Source organism: Rhinatrema bivittatum, chromosome 6 (assembly GCF_901001135.1).
Source record: "Rhinatrema bivittatum chromosome 6, aRhiBiv1.1, whole genome shotgun sequence".
Taxonomy (NCBI): Eukaryota; Metazoa; Chordata; class Amphibia; order Gymnophiona; family Rhinatrematidae; genus Rhinatrema; species Rhinatrema bivittatum.
In genome coordinates, this window is record NC_042620.1 from 331,653,886 (window position 1) to 331,680,885 (window position 27,000).

General features: G+C 45.7%; 1 protein-coding gene across 1 annotated transcript in view; it reads right to left on the minus strand.

Annotated features, from left to right (window-relative positions):
• The window catches only part of ARHGEF9 (Cdc42 guanine nucleotide exchange factor 9), a 372,437-nt gene extending 347,399 nt beyond the window's left edge, over positions 1 to 25,038 (minus strand). Inside the window, exons 1-4 of the mRNA XM_029607691.1 lie at positions 23,426 to 25,038; positions 4,614 to 4,877; positions 3,391 to 3,529; positions 1,592 to 1,701 (exon numbers count right to left, since the gene is read on the minus strand). Coding sequence (XP_029463551.1) covers positions 1,592 to 1,701; positions 3,391 to 3,529; positions 4,614 to 4,877; positions 23,426 to 25,009 — 2,097 coding nt within the window. The 5' untranslated portion in view covers positions 25,010 to 25,038. The remainder of the gene's footprint in view (positions 1 to 1,591; positions 1,702 to 3,390; positions 3,530 to 4,613; positions 4,878 to 23,425) is intronic.
• Positions 25,039 to 27,000: the final 1,962 nt, after the last annotated feature.

Genomic DNA, 27,000 nt, shown 5'->3' on the forward strand with positions numbered 1-27,000 from the left:
AAACTGCAGAGACCATGGAAAGCTCTACCTAATTCTGTCAAAGCTGCAATCCCAGAGCAAACGAGAAGGCACACCGAGGAGGAAATCAGCTTTCCAGGATAGCGCAGAATAAATCTGCAGGGAATGCCCTCATTCATCGTCAATGCAAGGTAGTAACACTGGAAAACACCACTCCCTGTACGCTACAACTAAACAAGGCCTCTAAATGTCATATACCACGGCACCTTTCTATTATTCATTTCTATTGGTCCATAAAAAGTCACGTAATTTGTAAAAAATCCAGTCTTCTCCAGGACTCGCATTGTTTTGCAATTGTATTGCATTGTATTGCAATACAATTTTTGGAATTGTTATACCACAAAAAATGATCTTCATCACTCTATGCATGAACTCAATTAAACTTGTCACAACTTCCGACAGAGTTCAGTTTGCTCTGAGACCAGGACTGGCTGCTAAGAACCCTGCTCTCCTCAGATCGAGAAAGCGGGTTAATGACAGCTCCGAGCCTGTAAAGTATTTGTGTCATCATCCTGGTAATTAATTAAGGATGATACAGCAGATCCTTACCGAAAGTCGAAGTGCCGTATCTGCCCAGTCAGTGAATCAATCTGGCAGCTACGTATCAGTCTTATGGTGATGTTGCCGCATTGGTTCTTACAATTTTACATCACGTCACAATCTGATGTCTGAAATCATGGGAAGGCTCTTACATGTGCTGTATACGTAAAGATCCCATGGGGATCTCCAATACAGATTCTGGCCCAGTGTTAGGACCAAGCCATATATAGGTTGGAGGAATGAACCATTTGACCGCAGCACCTGTTCCTGCAATGATCATTTCCTGCCTGCACAGGAGCAGCGGACCACCCCCCCTAGGTTTAATGTGGCATTTTTAGTTTGGGATTGGATGAGATGGATCTGATTTTTTTTCAGTTCCCCTGTCCCTTATACAGTACTGATGGACCCCTTTGTACTAAGCAGGGTCGCAGCTTCTCACCCACACCCAGGGGTCAAGAAAGTGGATATCTGACAATTTTTTTTTTCGGTACATTTTGGCGGTTGGTGACATTTTTTTTTTTTTTTCGGTACATTTTGGATATTTCAGTCTGAAGTAACCCAGTGACTTCCAGGAGCAGGCTAGGAGAGTGAAAGATTACCGCTCTGAAGTGCCGAAAAGCCGAACATAAATCAAATCAAATCCAAACCAAACAGGAAAGGTGAGGTCTGCAGAGCATACACTTACAGAACAAGCCCTACACTATTCCTCGGGCCCTGAAGGTCTCCCCTTCCCCTCCCCCAAATCAGAGAGTCCATGGGATTTTGCATGGACTAAGCTCTGGCACAGAGTGTGACCCCTGCCTTCCCAGATATTTGTGATATGGTTTCTACATCTGTCTGCCCCTCCTCTACCACCACAGGAAGGACCCTTTTCTCTGAAGAGTTTGCTAGATCTGAGGTTAAATGACAGGCGTAAGGTTGCACCATGAATAGAGAGGACACCTGCAAACTTTCTAACTCATCATGATACACCACTGGTGCCTGAACAACACTGTCACCAAAGCAAGCCAGGACTGGAACCGTAAGAACTTACTTTATGGACGGGCAACTGGTCATCTGAAGGCTTTGTAGGTTTCCATTTCGATCTGCCCTTCCGGCCATCTCTGCGGACCTCCAGAGTCTTCGAGCCCAGGTCAGGCGCAGCTGGGAAAGGGCAAGCAGCAATGACAGAGAATTGGAAATCAGACAGACTCTAAGAAAGGTGCAGAACATAACATAACAAGTCCCACCTCCTCTTACCTCCATATACTGAAGTAAAAGCAAGCTCCACCTCTCTATCCTCCATATACAGAAGTAAATGTAATTCCCGCACTCTTTCCTCCATATATGGACAAGTCCTGCCTCTTCTTACCTCCATATATGGAAGTAAATGTAATTCCCGCACTCTTTCCTCCATATACAGAAGTAAATGTAATTCCCGCACTCTTTCCTCCGTATATGGACGTGTAAGAACAAGTCCTGCCTCTTCTTACCTCCATATACAGAAGTAAATGTAATTCCTGCACTCTTTCCTCCATATATGGACATGTAAGAACAAGTCCCACCTCCTCTTACCTCCATATACGGAAGTAAAAGCAAGCTCTACCTCTCTTTCCTCCATATACAGAAGTAAATGTAATTCCCGCCTTCTCTTTCCTCCATATATGGACATGTAAGAACAAGTCCTGCCTCTTCTTACCTCCATATACAGAAGTAAATGTAATTCCTGCACTCTTTCCTCCATATATGGACATGTAAGAACAAGTCCCACCTCCTCTTACCTCCATATACGGAAGTAAAAGCAAGCTCTACCTCTCTTTCCTCCATATACAGAAGTAAATGTAATTCCCGCCTTCTCTTTCCTCCATATATGGACATGTAAGAACAAGTCCTGCCTCTTCTTACCTCCATATACGGAAGTAAAAGCAAGCTCTACCTCTCTTTCCTCCATATACAGAAGTAAATGTAATTCCCGCCTTCTCTTTCCTCCATATATGGATGTGTAAGAAGAACAAGTCCTGCCTCTTCTTACCTCCATATATGGAAGTAAATGTAATTCCTGCCTACTCTTTCCTCCATATATGGACATGTAAGAACAAGTCCTGCCTCCCCTTACCTCCATATACGGAAGTAATTTACTTCCGTATATGGAATTACTTACATATACTTCCGTATATGGAGGTAAGAGGAGGCACTCTTTCCTCCATACATGTCCATATATGGAGGAAAGAGTGCGAGAATTACATTTACTTGTATATGGAGGAAAGAGAAAGCTGTAAGTCAAAGAGGCAGGACGTATGGAGAAGGCGGGATTTACTTCCATATATGGAGGTAATAAGGGGAGGCAGGACTTGTTCTTACACGTCCATATATGGAGGATAGAGAAGGTATGAATTACTTACATTTACTTCCGTATATGGAGGTAAGAGGAGGCAGGACTTTATCTTACACGTCCATATATGGTGGAAAGAGAAGGCAGGAATTAATTAAATTTACTTCCGTATATGGAGGTAAGGGGAGACAGGACGTTCTTACATGTCCATATATGGAGGAAAGAGAAGGCAGGAATTACTTCCGTATTCCCGCCTTCTCTATCCTCCATATATGGACGTGTAAGAACAAGTCCTGCCTCCTCTTACCTCCATATACGGAAGTAAATGTAAGTAATTCTCGCCTTCTCTTTCCTCCATATGTCCTGCCTCTTACAAATTCTCTTTCCTCCATATACAAAAGTAAATGTAATTCCCGCCTTCTCTTTCCTCCATATATGGAAGTTTGCTTGCCCCTTATGACATGGTGTCATGGAGGAAATGTGACCGCCCAGGAAATGTGTAGAAGAGCATTTTACTGTACCTGTGCTGAGCTGCCTGACCTTCATCCACCCCAGCTGGTCCAGCCCTGTTGGGGTACTTTGAGAGAGCGGCAGGGAGTGGCACCGGTCCAGTCTGACAGAGGGAGCCCGCGTCAGGGGATGAGGAGGGCAGGACAAAGGCTGCAAAAGAAAATTTAAAAAACACCAAGGGAAAAAAATATGAACTGTTTTGCTAGGAGTCAAATGATAAGATCGTGCAAGACGCATTAGCTGTAAAACCCAGAAGCTCTCATCCCGAAACATAACATTTAGTGCGCTGGGCTGATGCTAACTGGAGTCTTTGGAGGTTTCAAGGGACCAACAAAACAGAGGATATTGTAGTACAGGGACCCTCCAGCCCTCAGGGGCTCCTCTGGAAAGGACCAAGGAAGCTGCTACAACCCAGCACGGTTAGGGGACGTTAGGGAGCGTCTTCTGAGCTCTGTGCGCGGAGCCTGCAAGGGTTGCTGGGCCAGTGGGGGGCAAAATTTCAAGTCTGTTTGCCTGCAGCTACTTAAATCTGACAAGTCATGTATTCTGGCCACTGGCAGGTAGCCAGGCAGCTCTTGATGGTTGGTGAATGCCCTGCGTATTACAGAGTGAGATCACGGAGGACGGGGGGGGGGGGGGGGGGGGGGGGGGGGGGGGGGCTCGGGCTGAAAAGAAAGATTTTCAGCAGGGGCCTCGGAGGCGCCCGGTGAGAGGTACCCACGGCGTGCCGGAGCAGGAAAGCCTGGGCGAGTCAATGCCGATGAGCACGCCGGGTCTGCAGCACTAGGAAAACTATGGCATGGCCTCCATTTATAGCCACATGGCATCTGTGCAGAAGAATTATATCTGAAAGGTGGACATCAGAAACATTGGCTCTTGAAATTGCTTTATTAGAGTGAAGGATTTCTACGATGCATTTTGTTATATTTATAGCGCGATAGGATTGTTTTGTTTTTTCATTTTAACTTTGGGTGTTGTGTTTCTTTCCTGTCCCCTGCTTTTATTTTCCTAATGCTTTTTTGTGCTATTTTACCTCACTTTGAGTTTGAAGAAAGGTGGGTAAAAAAAAAACTGAATACATAAATAATATTCACAGTAGAATGCTACATTATGGGATAAATGTGTAATTAATACATAGGGAGTAATTATGCATGTGGAATATTTCCCATGGTATTTAGCCCTCTTTCCTCAAAGGCACAAAGCCGCCGAGGGAGGGAGAAGCCAGGCTACTTACATTAGGAGAGTCTGCGGCAGAGTCGTCCGCCTCTGACAAGGGCTGGCAGGACCGTCGCCTGCTGCTGCTGCTCCCCTGATGTGTCCTAGATTCAGAGGAAGCACTGTCCCCGTCGGGCAACTCTGCCGTGCTTTCCTCCTCAGAGGACAAGCTCTCTGCAAGGACAGGACCCTGCCCAGAGGGATCATCGGCCGCTGGATCCGATCCTTTCCTCTCCCAGGGGACGCTCAGTCTCTCGTTCATCCACTGTTCTTTCCCTTGGCCCTAGGAGCAGGAGGTGAGATTCTTCTTAGTACATCTTAACATTTCTCGATCTTTCAGCTCAACTAGGACCCGTCCTCTGCTGAGCTACGGTGTCCCCCCGAGCCTTCATTGACAGCCACCCAAGGATTTTCCCACACCATTTAGCGCCATTACAGTGTGCACATATAACGCAAATAAAAGTAAGTGTTGAAGAGGAAAGGAGGCGGCTCCGGAAAGACAAAATCGTTTAAGCAAAACACAACACATAAACAAAGCAGTCTGTGCAGAAAGCGTTGTGAGACGTTTGCCCCAAAAAATGTGAAATTGGAAAACATGGCAGGGCAGGAGGTCCCCCAGCGCTTCCTCGTGCAAATATTTCCCTGCACAGTGCTTTCTGTAATTGCAGAAAATTAAAGCCTGGTGCCAAAATGCTGCATCAAAACTGCACCGCCAAACAGAGCCAGCGTTTTGCACTGTTTTTGCCAGTTTCCTCCTGTGGTTAACGTGCAATTACCACGGGCGGGAGTGCGGTTAAAAGGTTCAGTATGCAAAAAAAAAAAAAAATTGCAAGATCCTGGGGTGGGGAAAGGGGGAAGACACGAATGTGCACCAGCAAAAGGAGGGACCTTGGGGCGATTGTGTCCTAATGATCTACAGTGTGAGGAGATGGTGGCCAGAGCCAGGGGGATGCTGGGATGCAGAGGCACAAGTAGAAAAAAAAAAAAGAGAGAAGAGGGCCTCACCTGGACTACTGGGCCCCCTCTGGAAGGCCGTATCCGGAACGGATAGCCAAAGGCTGGCGGTGGTCCAGAGAAGGGCTACTAAAAATGGTGCAGGGCCTATACCAAAAGCCAGATGAAGTGAGACTGAATAACCTAATCATCTACACACTAGAGAGGAGAGGGAGATAGCGGGATATGATAGTCTCAAAGCATAAATAAGGCACGGGAAACAAACCTTTTTTTTTCTAGAATAAGAGGTCACGATATGAAGGCTCCGAGGAAGGTGGACACAGGAGCAACATTTAGGGAATATTTCTTCATGAAGCCGGAAGTGTCCTGTGCTGCCATGTGGAAGGGCTTCAGTTCGATCCCCAAGTTGGATCTTCCACTCTTGGGTTGGCAACAGGAGCTGGGAGTGCTGCGGGAGGCAGCTGTTGGCTCCTGTTGCCAACCCAAGATGGCCGGAGCCATCTTTAAAAATGGCACGGGCCATCCAGTGCTCCTACCATGTGACAGGGTATCCGTGCCAATGGCACGGATACCCTGTCACATGGTAAGGGCAAAGGGCCATCGGCGCCATTTTGATTAGTGGCAGCCGACGGCCCGGGAGCGGGAGATCACTCCCGGGACCCCCACTGGACCACCAGGTACCTGTAAAAAGTTTTTTGGGGGGGGTCGGGAGGGCGGGGGAAGCTAAGGGATTAGTTTTAAAGGGTCGGGGTGGGTTTAGGGGTTATTTTTCTGTGCCGTTTTTCCCACCCTCATTCAAAACGATAAGAGAACCCCCACAAACAATATCGTGGGGTTTTCCTATCGTTTTGGCGGAGCCCCCGATTTCTGACGATTTTGAAAATATCAACAATATTTTCAATCATCCGAAGCCTGATTCACATCCCTATTAATAAACATGTGAATAAAGGTGAACCGGTAGATGTAGTATACTTGGATTTTCAGAAGGCGTTTGACAAAGTTCCTCATGAGAGGCTTCTAGGAACAGTAAAAAGTCATGGGATAGGTGGCGATGTCCTTTCGTGGATTGCAAACTGGCTAAAAGATAGGAAACAGAGAGTTGGATTAAATGGACAATTTTCTCAGTGGAAGGGAGTGGGCAGTGGAGTGCCTCAGGGATCTGTATTGGGACCCTTACTTTTCAATATATTTATAAATGATCTGGAAAGAAATACGACGAGTGAGGTAATCAAATTTGCAGATGACACAAAATTGTTCAGAGTAGTTAAATCACAAGCAGATTGTGATAAATTGCAGGAAGACCTTGTGAGACTGGAAAATTGGTCATCCAAATGGCAGATGAAATTTATTGTGGATAAGTGCAAGGTGATGCATATAGGGAAAAATAACCCATGCTATAGTTACACAATGTTGGGTTCCATATTAGGTGCTATAACCCAAAAAAGAGATCTAGGCGTCATAGTGGATAACACATTGAAATCGTCGGGTCAGTGTGCTGCGGCAGTCAAAAAAGCAAACAGAATGTTGGGAATTATTAGAAAGGGAATGGTGAATAAAACGGAAAATGTCATAATGCCTCTGTATCGCTCCATGGTGAGACCGCACCTTGAATACTGTGTACAATTCTGGTCGCCGCATCTCAAAAAAGATATAGTTGCGATGGAGAAGGTACAGAGAAGGGCTACCAAAATGATAAAGGGGATGGAACAGCTTCCCTATGAGGAAACGCTGAAGAGGTTAGGACTTTTCAGCTTGGAGAAGAGACGGCTGAGGGGGGATATGATAGAGGTGTTTAAAATCATGAGAGGTCTAGAACGGGTAGATGTGAATCGGTTATTTACTCTTTCGAATAATAGAAAGACTAGGGGGCACTCCATGAAGTTAGCATGTAGCACATTTAAAACTAATTGGAGAAAGTTCTTTTTTACTCAACGCACAATTAAACTCTGGAATTTGTTGCCAGAGGATGTGGTTAGTGCAGTTAGTATAGCTGTGTTTAAAAAAGGATTGGATAAGTTCTTGGAGGAGAAGTCCATTAACGGCTATTAAGTTCACTTAGGGCCTCATTTTACAAACGTATCGCATGCGGTAAGGGACGTTTCACATGCGAAATGTCCCTTTTCGCGTGTGATACCAAAATGGGGGTGGAGTCGGCCCCGGAAGAGGAGGAGTCAGGGCGTCACCGGGGCCGACTCTGCGACAACTGCGAGCCCAGCGAAAAGGTAAGTGCCTTTTCGCTGCCTATTTCGCTCCCAATAGCTTCACCTCTTATGGTGGCGCTATTGGGTGTGAAACCGGCAGCGATCGCACCGGGATGGTGCGATCGCTGCTGGCTAGCGCAGGCCCGCCCCCCCGTTTCGGCCCCCCCGCCCCTCATCTTCTAACGTATCACAGGCCTGCGATACTTTAGAAAATGAGGCCCTTAGAGAATAGCCACTGCCATTAGCAATGGTTACATGGAATAGACTTAGTTTTTGGGTACTTGCCAGGTTCTTATGGCCTGGATTGGCCACTGTTGGAAACAGGATGCTGGGCTTGATGGACCCTTGGTCTGACCCAGTATGGCATGTTCTTATGTTCCAAGGTTAAATGTAAAACATTTCTGCTGTACTTAAAAAGTGGGCCTTTGTAGATATAGGGTAGCTGAAGGGCTGTCTTCAAGTCCTGTCCTGTTCACAAGCACGCTGTGCCTTTGGAGTACGGCACGCTTTGAACGTGTGCAGCACACCTTGGGCAAATGAACCCGCGATACCAGATGGCACATCTGAATTCTTGCATTACTCTTCGTGCAGGTGGAAATCCAGAATGGAATATACATCGCTGTGCTTTCTACATGCAAGGGGTGGAAAGGGGAGGCCTCTGTATGACGGGGCAGACCATTCTTTTTCCTTGCATCTGACAATGTTCCCCCACTGTTATGCAGATGACATTCAGCTGTTATAGCCCAAGTAGATGTCGATATCATTATTGCGGTTAATCAGGAATTGGAGGCCACTGGTCTGTGACTGAAAGAAAATAAACTTGGCCTTATAATGTCTAGGACGGGAATCCTATGGGTAATGAAATCTTCACTTTGATCAGGTGATGTGGTGTTAACTCCGTCTGGGGTTTGGGCTGTGGTATTTGATTCACAGTTGAGTTTGGAGCCCTCACAGAAATTTCTAGGTTGTTTTTTTTCTTTTTGCGTTCACTTTGGCACATTTGTTCCTCTTTATCCGAGGAAGATTTAGCATTGCTAGCCCACGCCTTCATTTTAACGCACTTGGATTACTGGAATTGTTTACTGCCAGGACTTCTGGCAAAATCTGTTCGTAACAGTGCAAAGAAGTGAGGGAAAGTCAGAGATCAACTGGGGTCTGGTGCACTATGCCAGGAATGATGGGCCCGGCGGTCCTCATCTGCCCTGGTGCTCTAGATTTCTATAATCCAGTTTCACCGATTGCTGGAAAAGCTAAATACAACCCTGTAAGCTTACCAAGGACCAGCAGAGGGCGCTAAGGTCTTTCAGTGAAACGTCAATTCCATGTACATCTCTGGAGCTCAACGCAAAAAGCTTTACGTTAAAACTAGGCACTGCAATTAAGCGTACGATCTCCTAATGCACAAGCTAAGTTTTTTTTGTTTTTTTAACTCCCAATGTACTAAGCTAATGGCATAAGCTTACTACATTGGGAGTTAAAAAGCTGCACTAGGAGTTAAAAGATGCGCACAAACCAGAAAACGTGTGCATTGAAAAACAAGTGTATGTGCAGAAAGCATGGTTTATGTGCACAAATCACGCTTTCCACTCATACAGCATTTTTGTGGGTATAAAACATAATTTATGCATGGAAAAAATGTTTGGGGTTTTTTTGCACAAAGCATGTTTTCTATGCATAAAATCCCAACTAGAGGTACCAGTACCAGAACTCCAGCTTCTATCATAGACTAATGCCAGCCCTGGAAACTTTAATTCACCATGGACTAGGAGTTAATTTTCTAGCACTAAGTGGTAGATATTAAAAAAATAAAATAAAATAGTGTGAGTGAGTTAGTGGGATAAGACCTCTCTGGCTAACTTACACAGGATATTCAGCAGCACGGCTATGCTTCTGAATATCCCCAAATAAGTCACTAGTTATCCCGGATAAATCTTATTGAGCGGGTTCACTGGATAAGTAAAAATGCCCATGTCCCCCACCGGGTAAGCGCTTATCCAGATAAGTGGTCAGATATTCAGTCACCACCATTGGGCTGGCTAAGTCCTTACTTAACTAAGTGCTGCTGAATATCGAGCCCCTAAGAAAGCAGGAGGTACAGCCAGCGCCCCGCTCTGCACGGGGGAGTAATACCTAAAGCCATCGTTAGCATGGGATGTCCATGCCAGGGGGGCAATAAAAGTGTTGAGAGCTCTCTTTTCTAACGCGCGCCCCCGGGCCACCTCTCCTGGGTGCGTGATGCAATGTTTAAACGAGGGGGTCGCGCTACCAAGGAGGCGCTAGGGTCGACTGCATGCCCCTAGTTACCTGCTTGGCAGCGGGCGCCCGGGAGAGGTCGGCTGCCCACAGGTCAGGGAGGCGGACGCTCGGTTTTACGAGCTCCCATCTTCCTAACCGGGCACGGTAATTTTCCGCGTTTTCTGTACAACTTTTTGGGCTGCTCAGAAATTAACGCCCGCTCTGGGCAAGGAGTTAATTTCTGAGCGTAAAAAATGTGCGGGTCCAGCGCACGTTTTTTGGTTTGTTTTTTTTGCAGGTGGGGTGAATAACTAACAGCCTCACCGACACGCATTGGCGTGTGCTGAGCGCCATCAGTTTTGCGGCGCATCGGTCGCGCATCGCGGACGCACTAATCCCCTTATAGCACAAGGGGCTGAGGACGCGCGTCCAAAACGCACGCCTAACCGGGGATTAAACAGCGCGCTCGGCTGAGCGCACTCCTTTGCATCGGCCCCACAATACTGAGCACACATTTCTTTTGTGCACAAATTTCCTTGCTGCATTGGCAGTAGAGTTTGCACATGGAAAAACATTTGTACAACCGAGGGTTAATCTATGTGTTGTGCTGCGCACAACCTTTTTGCAGCGGCCAGTTTGCTTGGGCCATGAAACGAACACCCAGGGCAGCACCTGAGCGACTGGGAGAAAGCGATCCCCTTACAGTGAGGAAGAGCCTCAAATAACCTCACCCCAAGCATCCCTCAACCAGCAGCGACCTTGTTTTGTTTTGGTTTTTTTTAATTTAATTTAATTTATATTACACCATTCAGCCACATGAATTGGGTTACAATCAGGTTACAGTCCCTATCCACAAAAAGCTCACAATCCAAGGGCCCAATTTACTAAGCATTTTTCCCCATAGAGAGAAAAAAAATGGGAGAAAAATCAGTCCCTAAGTTTGCACTTGAGGCAATGCAGAGTGAAGTGACTTGCGTAAAGCTCTGGCAGTGGGATTTGAACCCCTGGTTACTCTGGTTTGCAGCCACCTGCTCTCACCACTAGGCCACTCCTCCTTCCACCTGCACAAACTCAGTCTCCCGGCATTTGCAGGAGACTGCCAGGTCACCTGCCTTTCCCTGGGGTTCTCGGACTAGATTTCTGCAGCTGTGCCGTCTGGCTGCCACGAGGCAGGGGCCACACACAACGCCCACGGCTGCTCCCTCCGCCTTTCCCACCCACGCTTCCCGACTCTTAAGGTCGAGAGCCGCAGGGCGAGGCGGCAGAAGCCGCTGCAGGGACACTGACTGCACCCTGGCCCTACCTCCGGTTTGTGGCACGGGCAGAGGCCAGGGAGAGGAAGACTAAGCAGGGAGGGGTGCAAAAAAATAAAAAAAGCAGGCTAGAAGAGAAATAAAGAGAAGGGGGTAAGGTAGAAGATGAAAGAGAGGTGAGAGAGTGCAAAGGAAGAGAAGAGTAAGACAGCAAGAGAGGTGGAAAGATGAGAGTAGATGAGAGACAGAGGAAAGACAGCAGCAGACACGGAAGCAGTATTTTGTGGGGGGGGGGGGGGGGAGGGGGGAGGTGCCCCTGTGTTGTCATTGTGGCACCCTTTGTTGTCCCAACCCCAAAATTAAAAGTAGAAATAAAAACAGCAGGAAACGTAACACTGTCAGTAATTGTACTCGTTTATAAGATCAATAATTACAGTTATTAAAATGAATTTTCAATTAGAGTGGATTAAAATGTCAGAAGGCGGTCAATAGATTTAAAAAAAAAAAAAAAAAAAGCCCCTGCTGAAGATGCTTCATCCTCCAGGAAAAACCTGAGGCCGACGAACTGACCAACAGGACGGACAGCGGGGAGAGGGGCGAAGAGGCCGTGACGACGGGAAGGGAGAGAGGGTGGCGAGAGGAGACGCGCAGAAGTTGAAAAATAAAACGAGAAGGAGACAGAGGAAAGGAATCCGGAGAAAACCGATGAGATGTGAACAGACCAAGAACAGCACGAAGAGGGAAAAAAAACTGCCCCGAAAAGGAGGAAGGGAAACCGCTTTCAATCCTGGCACTGCCGAGCATCTTTTGAAAATACTAAATGATTTCAGAAACGATTAGTCTTTTTTAGGCATCTAAAATTGTGTGCACTAATTATTGAACGGTGGCGCTCTCCTTGCTGGCTCCGTGCCCTGGACCTGAGCACCAAACACCATTTATATTATGGTTTTGTTTTCTTTTCATTTGACGTGGGGAAGGGGGGGGGTGTCACTTGCTTTATTTACGCCCCTGCTGCATTCCTCCTCTTGCTCCCCTCCTAGTGCGCGTTTTTCTTGAGGTTTTACGCGGGTAGCCGTGGGGTTCACCTTCCGTATCTGCCTGACGGCGCGCACGCGCAGGGCGTCGTAACGTGCGTTTAACCACGTAGAAAGGAGGCGTTCCGGGGGGAAGCTGGGGGGGGCGTATTTTGGGGGCATTTGGAAACTACAAGGCTAATTTGTATAACCGCGCGAGTAGGACTGAAGTGCGTGAGCGGACGTGTGCGCGCGATTCTGATGCGAGAATCAGGGCAGGTTTACACTCATGCACCTACTTTTACGCGTGGACTTCTGAAAACCGACATTATGTGCGGAAACGGTTTCTCCACCCCAACTCCACCCCTCCATCCCTTCCAGAATGCCTCTTTTTTTTTTTTTTTTTTTTTGCGCCTTAAAAAACATGCACAGGACACGCGTGCACCTTTTCACATACAAGCCCGACCTCAGGCAATTTTCAAAAGCCCACTTAAACGTGTAAAACCTTTTGAAAATTCACAGCCCTTTGTACGTAGATTTAACTTTCGAAAAAGGTACACACCACCGACACGTGTACCTCTGACCATTCTTTCATAATGCGCAAGGATTCGTGCATTGACAGGCCGACATTCAAACACAATGTACGTGGCATCTTCTGGCTGAATGCCACGCTTGTTGTGGGCAGGCTTAGGATGTGCGAGCTTGGCACTTATTGAAAAATCTAAGCTACAGCATCTAAAAAGTACAGCAAACCTGAAAATCAGGTTCTGCTGTTACAATTGCACCTTCTGCGTCTGATGTCCTCCTGGCTCAGTGCACAGGACAAACTAAGGTCTTCTACGAGGTGGACTATTCTAGCCGAAGAAAATCAAGGCTTCTTCTCTCTGCCTCAGCAGTTCCCAGCACTGTCACTCTGCCAGCGAAATCCGGCTTCCTCCCCCTTGATCTCAAGGGGGGCTAATGACAGGGACAAGTCTATTCAAAGTCTTGCTCAGGTTTACGGTAAGGAAGAATTATACGATACTCTGGGAGTAAGATGGATATAAAAAAAAACAAAAACCCCACACCCGACTGACATCCCAATGGGAAGACACTCCAATACACTCTCATGAGTGTATTGGAGAAAAAGATCTTATTCTGGTGGTTTATCACCCACACACAGACTTCAGAAGGTCTTCCCTGGGGCTCCGGGCGAACACTGGTGGAATCAGAAAGCTCAGGATGATGGGGGATCCATGTCCATGGGTCCTGTCCCGTTCTCAAAAAGTACCGGAAGGAGGCATGTGGAGCTCTTAAAGAAACAATTTTGTGCGATAAATAACATGGCAATCCCCGAAATATCATTTCTATCTCTAAAACGTCTAAAGTGGTGACATTTGCTGGTTGCCGCTAAATGCAAGACTGAATCACATTGGAAGAAATCTTCTGTTTTTGTTTAGTTGGGGACAGCATAGAATTTACTGAGTTCTTGGTTCTTTTTACTTTCTTATCTCATTTTTCTTGTCCCTTCTGGGTTTTGGCAGAATGGATAGGAGGGTTGGGCGGTGGGAGTATGTTCTTTGGGTATCGATCAGTGCTGTTTACTTACTGCTATGTTTGTCACTGATGGATGGTCAACTAAGGACAAATATCTTGAGTTCGTTGCTAAACTCTTGGAGCTACTTGGGGAGAAGATCCAGGCTGGTAGGGTCTTTTTCCCTTTGTGTTAATCTTATACATTCTTTCCATTTAATTTACTAAAAAGATTTCATTTTGGGTAAGGAGTTGAAATGTATATCTTGGAATGTTTGTGGCATAAACGATATAAACTGTTATAGGCCATGAACCATATATGCATGTGGATATTGCAATGCTGCATGTTATAGATTCTGAGCATGATAAATTGAAGAAAAATTGGGTGGGCAATGTTTTCTATGCCTCTGCTACCTCCTACAGAGCAGGGGTGGCTATTCTCTTACATAAGTCCTTACGTTTTCATCTTCTTAAAATGATCAAAGATGATGATGGCAGATACATTTTTGCGGAAGGTTTATTATTTGGGAAGACATTTTTACTGGGAAGTGTTTATGCCCCAAATAACTATTCCAAAAAGTTTTTTGCTAAAATTATTGATATTGTTTCTAAGTATTCTCATGTTCTGATTCTGCTGAGGGGAGATTTCAATGTGGTAGCTAATTCTTCCACAGATATCATTGGGAGATGATGTAACCCAAGAAAGGCAAATTGGACTTCGTGAATAAACATTTATCCAATTTGGCAAATAGGTGGTTTTCGCGAAGCCGTTGGAGAACAGTGTGGACATCGGCCCGATGGGAATCCAGGTCCTTTGAGAAGATAAGAACATCATCCAGATACGCGACGACTTTAGTGTATAAGGTCGTGAACGATCTCGTTGATCATCTGTTGAAATACTGTGGGGGCATTGCAGAGTCTGAAAGGCATGACGAGGTATTCATAATGCTGTCTCTCATGTTAAATGCTGTTCTCCAAACATCCTCTGGGCGAATACGGACTAAATTGTAGGCACCCTGCAGGTCCAGCTTGGTAAAGATAGTGGCGCCCTGAAAGCAGTCAAACAATTCGGAGATCAAGGGTGATGGGTATCTGTCCTCACGGGTGATTGCATTTAGGCCACGGTAATCGATACAAGGTCTTAATGACCCATGCTTCTTCTTGACGAATAAAAAACCTGCTCCTGCAGGCGAGGTGGGCGGTTGGATAAACCCCTTAGCTAGGTTTTCCTGGATGCATTCGGTCATGGCTTGGATTTCAGGCAGAGACAAAGGATAAGTTCTACCCCTGGGAGGGGTAGTAGCCAGTAGCAGATCAATTGGACAATCAAACTTATGCAGGGGCGAAAGGATGTCTGCTTTCTGCTTAGAAAAGACGTCCTTGAAGTCCTGTTAGGGAGACAGAAGACCAGAAACGGCTACGGCAAGGGGAACTGCAGTTGAAGGCTCCACCTTCTTCAAGCATTGTTGGCAACAAGTAGAATTCCATTCGGTGAGCTGCAGAGCTCCCCAGTCAAACTGGGGGGAGTGGTGCTAGAGCCATGGCAACCCCAAGACTATAGGATGAATGGATTTCTCCAACACAAGATGTTCAATCTCCTCCTCATGGACAGCGCCAGTGAATAGCTGAACAGGTGCTGTTGTCTGGGAGATCCGCCCAGGTGGCGATCCACAGAGAGACTTCAATGGTATGAGTAGGTATGCCTAAAAGGTGTACCAGGCCCTTTCAAGATAAAACTCCCACCTGCTCCAGCCATGGTTGGGAAAGAATGGGCGTCCCAGGTTAACGTAACTAGTAATGATAATTGAGGGGCCGGAGTAGAAGTGCCCAAGCTCAGGACCCCAACCAATTTAGGCCCAGGAGTTTCCCAGACGGACAGAACAAGTCTGAAGGCGGAGGCCGGAAGCCCCGCAGTACAGGCACAAGCTGGAGTCCCTCCGTCAGAGACATTCCTCCTGAGTAAGGCGCCCACGACCCAGCTGCATAGGTTCCTCTGACTTGATGGTAGATTGAGTCCCACTACTAGTGGGCTTTGTGGAAGGAGGAGAGTGGGATAGGTCCACAGCAACGCGTCGGGGTGTCCGAACTTCACGGTGACATTCCTGGAAGTGGTGATTTATCCTGCCTGTCAAGTCGATTAAATCCTCTAGAGAGGACAGAACTTCTCAGGCTGCAAGTTCGTCTTTCAATTGGGATGAAAGACCATCCAAGTAAATGGCTCGAAGACAATCCTCTTGCCACGCCAATTCAGTGGCTAGAGTCCAAAACTCATTGGTGGAGTCGTTGAGGGGTCTCTGACCATGTCGTAAGCGTAAGAGATGGGTACTGGCCATAGCCTGCCTGCTGGGATCATCAAAGGTCCGACGGAAGATCGTCACAAAGCATGACAATTTTTGTAGAAGAGAGTCCAAATGCTCCAATAAGGGAGAGGCCCACGCCAAAGCCATGCCTTTCGAACGAGAAAGAATAAAGGTCACCTTTGACAGTTCATCCTGGAAAATGGAAAGCTGCAGAGCAAACTGCATATAACACTGGTTAATAAACCCTCTGCAGAGATGAGGGTCCGTGTTAAAATGGGATGGAGCGGGTAGGGCCAGCAAAGCCCTGGTGGGTGAGGCTGTGGGAGGTGGGCTGACTAGTGCAGACATCGGAGCTGTGGCACTTGCATGAGTATCCAGCCGAGTGTGGAGACGTTTGACAGAAGAGGCCAATGCCTCTAGGAACCACTGCTGTTCTTGTAGAATGGCCTGGAGGGCAGAAGACTCTGCTGAATCCATGGCCTTGGCAATCTGCTGCGCTGATGATAGACCCTTGGCCCGAGGTAGGGTTGACGCTACCCGCAGGGCAAGCCCTATGGGTCCCCACCGTTGGGAGGTGGAGCAGGCTAGGAGATGGAGGCCGACTGGAGCTTCACCAATACCAACCCACGTTCACCTTAGGTTGAGCCCTTGTGTGCCGGGGCCAGCTGGACTTAGACAGGCCTCCGTGTGACGACTCCCAGTTGGTGTAGACAAGGGTACGCCAGGAACCAGCAGAAGTACTGGAGGGCCAAGGATGGTCCGGATGAGGCAGGGTTCCAGAGACCTAGACGCCAACAGGGAGAGCAGGGGGGCATCCAGGTAAAGACAGGCCGAAGCCTGAGTGGTCAAGTCCGTGGGATACCCAAGGAGGGTCCAAGGCAAGCTGGAGTCAGGACAGCCAGCAGAAAGGCACAGTACCAGAAGCAGAGCTGAGGACAGAGCCAGGAGTTCAGATCAAGCGTAGTCCAGACGAAGCAGTGGTCAATACCAGAGAATCAGTCCAAGCGTAGTCCAGACAAAGCAGGGGTCAATACCAGAGAATCTTAGTGTTTGGGTAATTGCCAGGTTCTTGTGGCCTGGTTTGGCCTCTGTTGGAAACCGGATGCTGGGCTTGATGGACCCTTGGTCTGACCCAGCATGGCAATTTCTTATGTTCTTAATCAGTCCAAGCATAGTCCAGACAAAGCAGGGGTCAATATCAGAGAATCAGTCCAAGGGTACAAGGAGCAGGCGAAGGAACAAGCAGGAACAGGAGACAGGAACGATGACAGGAACAGGAACCAGGAATGAGCAATGAGCAATTGTGGAAACCTGTTGCCAAGGCAGGGAACAAGTGGCTGGGCCCTGCCTTATATACAGAGGCCCAGTGATGTGATCATCCGGGGCTGCGGGCTACTTTCCCGCTGCGGCCCCTTTAAGTGCGGGAGTCACGTGTGCGCGCGCGCCTAAGCCAGGGCCCAGAGGAAGCAGGGCGGTGGCGTGACTCCGTGGCCGGCATGGGGAGGCCCGTCGGGGCTCAAGGAGGAACTGTAAAGGAGTCAGAAGTGGCAGAGCTGGCTGCAGGCACTCGGGGACGGAGGCGGCTGCCCACCGCCACGAGGGAAGGGGAACCGGAGCTGGCAGCTGGATTCCTGGGGTGAGTAGGCCCGGATGTGGGCCTACCATGGCCGAGACGCGTAACAGTCTGTGTGACCGGCTCTCTTTGGTGGGTGTGTGGAGATTTCTTCACCCTCTTGATTTCACTCACCTTTCTAGGGCGCATGACACTAAAACCCGGATAGACTGTTTGTTTCCGTCTGAAACTTCCTTTTCTAAGGTTGTAAATGCCGGGATTGGTGCATTTGAAATTTCTGGCCATGCCCCCGTGTGGCTTCAGCTGGAGGCCTTACTGGAGACTAATTCACCTGATTCCTGGAAATTTTCAGCATATTTGTATCATGATTTGGAATTTCATTTTTATTTGATATAGAAATGGAAGGAGTTTGAACGCTTTAATGAGGCACACAAGCAAGACTCATTATTTTGGGAAACGGCGAAAGCCGTACTAAGGAGCGATTTTATTGCCGATACAGCCCAGAAGCGAAAGTTAAGATCTACTTAGTTTGGAAAAACAGGTACCATTTGATAGAAGAATTGCTTCTGATCCTACTCCTGACAATAAATTGCAGTTCCTCAACACACAACTGCTTTGAACACCTATATTACATGCTATATTACATGCTATATTACAAATATAAATTTTTTCTCCATGGCAACAAAGCCGGGAGAATGTTGGCCAATGCAGTGAAACAATGGCAAGGCAAAACTTATGTAGTATCCATGAGAACGAGGGGTGGTGCTATTGTCAGAGATACTAAACAGATTGGGAATCTCTTTGTAAATGTCTACAAGAATCTTTGTGCTAAGGAACCCAATAATATGCAAGAAGTTAAATATTTAAGGGATATTCCCCTCCCCCAGTTGAAGGAACAAGACTTAAACTTGCTAAACAATCCTTTTTCTCTGACAGAGTTGTACTCCCTTATTCGGAGTTCGCCGTTACATGAGGATCCCGGTCCCGATGGCATGCCTGGTGAATTTTATAAACTTCTGATTGGGAAAACATTTGACACTATTGGAAACAGGAGAGTTCTATCGGAGTCTAACCTAGCTAATATTTATTTTATTTATTTATTTTTAACTTTTATATACCGACATTCTTGCATCAAATGCAAATCATACCGGTTTACAATGAAACAGAATAAGCAGGAAATATGATTCCTTAGTCTAATACAATGAACAATTATAACAAAACAATTAACAAGGCAAAAAGCTAAAAAACTTGAAAAAACTTGAAAAAAAAAAGGTTAATTAACAAAGGAAACATAAATAAAAATTTTTAAAATGAATACAAAGGTTTGCACGAAGGGGTGCACAAAGGGGAGAACCCCTTTGTTGCGTCCCCTTCGGCACGCGACGCCTGGTGGACCGGCACCGTTTACCGGCTCGAACGCTGAGCGTGGTCATGTCAGGGGGGGGGGGGCGGATCTCATTCTCACAGAGCTCTCAAACCTTCTTTGTTTCCCGGCGATTTTTCTATTATTGTGGTTTTACGCAAGCCAGGGCGCAATCTCCTATTGCCTAGCTCGTACAGGCCAATCTCTTTATTGAATTTTGATGTAAGGTTATTAGCTAAGATAATGGCTGATTGCCTGGCCAAAATATTGCCAACTTTGGTATCCTCAGAACAAGTTGGCTTCACTGAAGGGTGGTATGCAGCTACAAACATCTGGAAAGTGTTGGCTTCCGTGGAACATTCTATACAACAATGCATGAATTCCCTTCTCATTAGTTTGACACCAACAAGGCTTTCAACAGGGTCAACTGGGAATATATCCGAAGCAGAAAGCCTGCTAGGGACCATTAGATGATCGAGGGGTTAAAGGGGCACTTAGAGAAGATAAGGCCATCGCAGAAATATTAAATGATTTCTTTGCTTTGGTGCTTACTGAAGAGGATTTTGGGGAGATACACATTCCAGAGACGGTTTTCAAGGGTGATAATTCAGATGAACTGAACCAAATCACAGTGAACCTGGAAGATGTAGTAGGCCAGACTGACAAACTGAAGAGCAGTAAATCACCTGGACCAGATGGCATACATCACAGGGTTTTTCAAAGAACTAAAAAATGAATTCTCAGACCTATTTCAATTAATTTGTAATCTATCATTAAAATCATCCACTGTACCTGAAGATTGGAAGATGGCCAATGTAACCCCGATATTTAAAAAGGGCTCAAGGGGTAATCCAAGAAACTATAGACCAATGAGCCTGACTTCAGTGCCAGGAAAAATTGTGGAAACTGTTATAAAGAATAAAATCACAAAACATTTAGATAGAAATGGTTTAATAGGACACAGTCAGCAGGGATTTACCCAAAGGAAGTCTTGCCTCACAAATCTCCTATATTTTTTTGAAGGAATGAATAAACATGTGGACAAAGGTGAACCAGCAGATGTGGTGTAAGAACATAAGAACATGCCATACTGGGTCAGACCAAGGGTCCATCAAGCCCAGCATCCTGTTTCCAACAGTGGCCAATCCAGGCCATAAGAACCTCGCAAGTAACTAAAATCTAAGTCTATCCATGTTACTGTTGCTAATTTCTCACACCATCAAACATACGTTACCCAGCCAGATCAACCCCTTTCTCCATGTAAATATCTATAGCTAATGTTATAGCTAATGTAAATATCTATAGCAAATGTTATCCTCTCCTTTATTTCTCTTCTCCCAGTTCTATCATCCTTGTTATTTGTAACTGCCTCCTTCTACTTCCAGGTTACTTAGTTGTTTATTGTACACCCCTGTTATATGTAAACCGGCATGATATGATTATATCATGAATGCCGGTATATAAAAATCTTAAATAAATAAATAAATAAATAAATAAATAAATAAATAAAGTCAATTTAATTAATAGCAGATAATGGACTTCTCCTCCAAGAACTTATCCAATCCTTTTTTAAACACAGCTACACTAACTGCACTAACCACATCCTCTGGCAACAAAATCCAGAGTTTAATTGTGCGTTGAGTGAAAAAGAACTTTCTCCGATTAGTTTTAAATGTGCCAAATGCTAACTTTATGGAGTGCCCCCTAGTCTTTCTATTATCTGAAAGCGTGGTGATCAAAAAAGCAAACAATGTTAGCAATTATAAAGAAGGGAATGATTAATAAAACGATGGATGACATAAAACCTCCGTATCGCTCCATGGTGAGACCGCAACTTGAATAATGTGTGCAATTCTGGTCACCACATCTCAAAAAAAGATATAGTTGCACTGGAGAAAGTGCAGAGAAGGGTGACCAAAATGATAAATGGCATGAAACGGTTGCCCTATGAGGAAAGGCTAAGGAAGTTAGGGGCTGTTCAGTTTGGACAAAAGATGACTGAGGGGAGATATGATAGAGTTCTACAAAATCATGAAAGGACTTGAAAAAATGAATGTAAATAACTTAGTATAGAGATAAAATTAGTGAACGTTGAGTAGACATATATTCCCAAGTTGCATGGAGGATACAAAGAGGAATGCTGATGGAATTGATGATTGGAAAAAGAAGCCCTCCCGAAATGAAACAGAGACAGTTGGACATTTAGTTACCATATATTGACTCTTTGCCTTCTCTTGCTCGGAGTATGATCTTTCTTGAACACTTATCAGTCTATAGTTGGTTGTCATATTTACGACTTGTTCACAATTTTGGTGCGGACGGGAATGAATTTGTATGCTTATTCTCTGATGTTCTTTTGGGTGCTCGGGAACATGTTTTGTTAATGAGCTTTACTGTTCAATATACAGATTATGAAAATTGCCTTCTTACTGAGCCTTATCACGTGGATACAGAATGGGTCAAACTGAGAAGCATTTTGTCAGCACTAGGAATAGGGGACTGTCCATTAAGCTAACAGGCAGCACGCTTAAAACAAATCGGAGAAAGCTATATATATTTAAAATGTGGAATTCATTGCCAGAGGATGTGATAAAAGCTGTTAGTGTAGCTGGGTTCAAAAAGGGTTTAGATAAGATCCTGGAAGAAAAGTCCATAAATCATTATTAGCCAGGTAGACTTGGAAAAGCCCCTGGTTATGAGTAAGGAGGACTGACTCTGTTCTTTGGGACCTGAATTGATCACTGTCAATTTCTTACCAGCCCAGAGACAGTGGGCTTGATCTGTCCCAGTATGGCAATTTCTTATGTTCTTACGAGTGATGTTTATTGATATTGGTTGAAAAATATTCAGTAAGGCGGCCAATGGACAAGTTATTCAGCTAAAGTTAGCCGGATAACTTGTCCTGGATATTTAGTGGAATAAGTGTCCCACTGAATATTCCCTGTCTTTAGCCGGAAAACTTTAAACCTAATTCACCAGTTTTTGAATATAACCAGTTAGGTTTAATGTTATCCGGCCTGATCTGGCGAGATAATCTTCCAAGTAACCGGATATCTTCAAAAGATCTGTCTAATATGTAACTGGGTTAGACATTCAATTTAAAAAAAAAAAAAAAAAAAAAAGGGCAATTTTTTTAACCATTTGTGATCTATCTGGCTAAATACCTTTGAATAGTGATCTCATGGTGTTATATTCTCAAGTGTTAGAAAATAGTTGTTGAGTTTTTTTGGTTTTTTTTTAATTCTTCCTTATATGTTCCAAGCTCCACTTTACCACTAAATCTGTGTGGCTTTAGGCCACTCACTTTATCTCCCTCTGCAGCTGTTCTAATCCCAGCTCTTACAGTTTGTCCGTGACCTTGGGAATGTCACTACCTCCCCTGTACTGTAGTTCTAATCCCAGCTCTTACAGTTTGTGTGTGACCTTGGGTATGTCACTACCTCCCCTGTACTGTAGTTCTAATCCCAGCTCTTACAGATTGTGTGTGACCTTGGGTATGTCACTACCTCCCCTGTACTGTAGTTCTAATCCCAGCTCTTACAGTTTGTGTATGACCTTGGGTATGTCACTACCTCCCCTGTACTGTAGTTCTAATCCCAGCTCTTACAGTTTGTGTATGACCTTGGGTATGTCACTACCTCCCCTGTACTGTAGTTCTAATCCCAGCTCTTACAGTTTGTGTGTGACCTTGGGAATGTCACTACCTCCCCCCTGTACTGTAGTTCTAATCCCAGCTCTTACAGTTTGTGTGTGACCTTGGGTATGTCACTACCTCCCCTGTACTGTAGTTCTAATCCCAGCTCTTACAGTTTATCCGTGACCTTGGGTATGTCACTACCTCCCCTGTACTGTAGTTCTAATCCCAGCTCTTACAGATTGTGTGTGACCTTGGGTATGTCACTACCTCCCCTGTACTGTAGTTCTAATCCCAGCTCTTACAGTTTGTGTATGACCTTGGGTATGTCACTACCTCCCCTGTACTGTAGTTCTAATCCCAGCTCTTACAGTTTGTGTGTGACCTTGGGAATGTCACTACCTCCCCCCTGTACTGTAGGTTCTAATCCCAGCTTTTGCCACCAACTCTGCCAGACCTTAAATTTAGCCCTCTTCCATTTTCCTAGCCGTAGCTGCATAATAAAATTAAAAAAAAAAATTAATCATTTTTAATGATAAGACCTATGCAGTAAAGGCTTGTGGAGGAATTTACCATAATTGGGCCAACTACAGTGCTGGTGCCATTACATTTTTTTCTGTCAAAAAGGGATTATTGTAAAAGACAGAATTTAATAGACAGCCAAAAATACTAAAGGCATTAGGAAAAGTACTGCCTGAAAACGAACAATAAAAATACCCTGAAAAACATATCCTCAGAGTGTGCCTCTGTGATACCTAATCCCCACAGGTACTAAAATAAAGATACGACATACCTTGACCTCGACACCAGGAGGCAGCATGCTCGATAAGTTGAGTTCTGATCCATGGCACGAGTCACAACTCGTGGTCGCATCTTGGTCTTCTGACGCGAGGGAATTCTGTTGCGGCATTGAACTGTCCTCTGTGGTATCGCTGTTCCCCAGTTCTGAAGCTTGGTCCGTAGCTATTTGCAGAAGCAGAGAGGCCGATGATGAGCTATTCTGGTTATCCTGAAGACCTGGAGGCAAGTCAGTATAGCAGCACGTCTCCAAGAAAGGGCTATTGCTGGAGCACCCGGCCCCGGCGGTTAGTCTGCAATGCAATGGTTCCGCATGGGGGCTCTGCTGGGGCAAGTCTTGGAAAACTGCAGGACATATAGGATCAGGACTGACCCAGACCTCAGAATCTGGAGACTGGCTAGACGTGGAGATGGAAGAAGCAGTCCTGATGCTCTGATTTTCAATAACCAAAGGCTCTTTGCAAGACAAGGCCTCCTGGGCCTGGCCCCCAGCGATTACGGAAGGCACATGCTCTTCTTGTTGAGATGGCTTTGAGGAACTTTTCCACTTTCTCGCTGCCTCAGCAACACTGCTGAAAAATCTAAGAACCCCACCAAAATTTCTAGGTTTCATGGTCTGGTTCGATTTCTTAGCCTGGCTTAAGTTCTCCTCACCTCTTTCATCCAAGTTGGAAAAGGCAGAAGAATTGTCCGTTGTACTTTCCACATTACAATAATTGGTTCCAACACTTTGCTTTACCACCTTTGAATGGTCTTTGCTAGCCAATGAAATTCCTTTCATATTAGTCCAGACATCTGAGCTCCTCCTTTTTGTATGGTCCGGTGGGATTTTCAGATGCCTCCTTTGAATCTCCCCCTCTGCAATTGTGGAACTTTTAGTATATCCTAAGTTACAGGCCTGCCCCCTTCCCACCAGCACTGTATTAGTACCAAAATTGTCCATTTTGTCATCTATTCCAACATGGACATCCCTGAGCCAGCGATTCTCATTGGCATCATATTCCGAAACACAGATGTTCAGTTCAACGTCTTCCAGGGAAGAGTCTGAATCATCAATGTACCCTGCAAAAGAATGTCGATAAGGCCTCTGGTTGCCTACCAGTTTCTCAGTTCGGAGGATAGCACTTTGTGTGTTCTCATCCTTGCCCTCTATGGGAATTATTGATCCTTTGTTTTTAGAGTTTCCCCCTGCTGAGTTACTATTGGAGAAGGTAGATGCTCTCATCTTCTTGAAGGACCTCACCCTATCCATAAAAGACAGCTTGGGCTTTGGGTTTATAATCTCTCCCGTTAAAATCATGGACTGTGGCCTCTTGATGTGGGCCGAGTTGACCTTCCTCCTGCTCACAAAGCTCCAGATTCGGCTGCTTTTCGGCTTCTTTTCATGCTTGAGAAACGTCTCTGGGACTCCAGGCTGGATGGTCATGTTGCTGGAGTCACAACTGTCAAAATCGTAGATTTTCATGGGGTTAGATTTGCTGACTTCAGCATTCACCTTGAAATTCTTGTTGTAAAATCCATTTTGAATTAATTGTGGCTGGGCGTGTTGGGTGCCATATCCAACTTCCATATTCTGCATTCAGGCTTCACACAGCATCACGTTTCCATCGCCTTTATGAAAATACAAGAGAAATGTGAAATTAGCAAAGAGAAAAGCAGACCTATGTGCAAAGAGAGATTTACCTAAACTGTGAACATACCTGCCAGTTAAATGGAATTAAGGTAACATAACCACATCAATATCTTTAGGTTTATACAGAAATTAAGATTGCAGGTCAGACCTAACAACACATAGAGCTCAGTGCAAAATTGAATGTCCAAATTTATTTCATTTATACGCCACATTATCTAATACCCTAAGCGGCTTCCAAAATAACCCCCATAATCATTAAACATTAAAATAACTAATAAAACAAACAGATCATAGCAAATAAAACAAATTAACCATAAAACCCATCAGTAATAATTCTAAAACCATAAAATCGAACAATAACATAACATAGTAAACATAACCACAGTTATAGATAAAACAACAATTACATAAAGCAGAATTAATTATAAAATCACCTACGATAACTCATATCAGTCAGTAGCCGACCTCAGGACTGAAGCAGCACAAGAATCCCTGACTAGAGGGGCATAAATCACAGGTCGCATTACAAATGTGGTTCTTACAGCAGAAAGACGCATGAGTACACTCGTATGGGGATGAGCTGGCCTCCCAGAAGCCCGTAAACATGTCAGTGACATGGCTGGTGCATGCATGCATGCATTCATGGAGGAGTTTCCCCTGTAAGCCCTCTTTTTCAAACAGTAAACGCACGCATGGGTAACTCTGACGAAAATTATTCTTCTGGCCAACAGTTTCACAGCCGTGACTGAGATCCTGTTCTCTGGCAAAAGTGCAGTTGGCATCTGAAGTTATCGGGCGGGGACGCTTAGCTGTGAAGGCCCCCCACCTGATGACTGCCACTCGCCAAAGGCTCCTGTGCCAGGATATTCGGCACAACCCTGTGCACTGTGCCACACACATACACACACGGGCAGGGAAAATGTTGCGTCTTCTAACATTGTCATTTCTGCCTTCCAGATTCATTTATTTAGACATTTTATATACCGTCGTCTCCTGGGTACGTCACAGTGGTTTACAAAGTGACATTCATAGTTATAGCTCACTAAACGTTACAGAGGTGGTTTTCACAGGCAGGCATTGGTATTTATCAAGAGGTTTGTGTTCTAGTACATAATAAAATTAATAGTTGATCCAGTACATTTTGGTGTTTTACATCCCTACGGCTATGAAATGATTTTTACATTTTTGGAGAGGGTCATTTTGAAAACTTTTTATGCCGGTAAACACCTGTTTATGCGCACAAGAAAATGCCTTTGAATATTCCCCTCCTCCCCCGCTGTTCACAGCAGGTGATGCCCTGGCCGCACCTCTGCAAGCCCTGTCTGCTTCCAACGTGCAAGTCTGGGGCTCAGCCGAACCGGGAGGGTCTCCGCAGCAGGGTCTGCCGGGCAGACCAGCTGGCTTCGCTTCCCGGGTCCAGCCTGAGCTCTCCGGGCCGGCCGGAGCCGCTTCTGATCGACCTTGAAAGCCCAGAGGAGCAGGAGGAAAATGCCAGGGCAAACATTAAAAAAAAAAAAAATTTTTTTAAAAACCCCCAGAAAAACATGACATTTTAGCACTTACAAAAAGTGCAAGATTAACTACACAAGACAGGGATGGAGGAGGAGGGACCCCCACAATGTTCAGAAGCCATTTTACCCGGGTCACTGGGTGCCTGAACGTGTACAGGGGTGGGACGGAAAACGACGGCTCGCGTCCTCTTAGCTGGAGAACGTGCAGGAGACCCCGAGGGCAGGGAAATGACTCTCCTAGGTCTCCGTTCCATGTGCGTGCAACGTTCCAGGGAAAGGACAGGTGCCGACCTCTGTGGGACCTTTTCACCCAGGGCGGTTTGGCCTGCAGTGGCCGCAAGTGAAAAGGAGCAGGGGACTCTGTACCTGGCGATCCAACTCAGAGGACGTCAGTACGAAAAGGATGCAAGATGGATGCAAGAGACA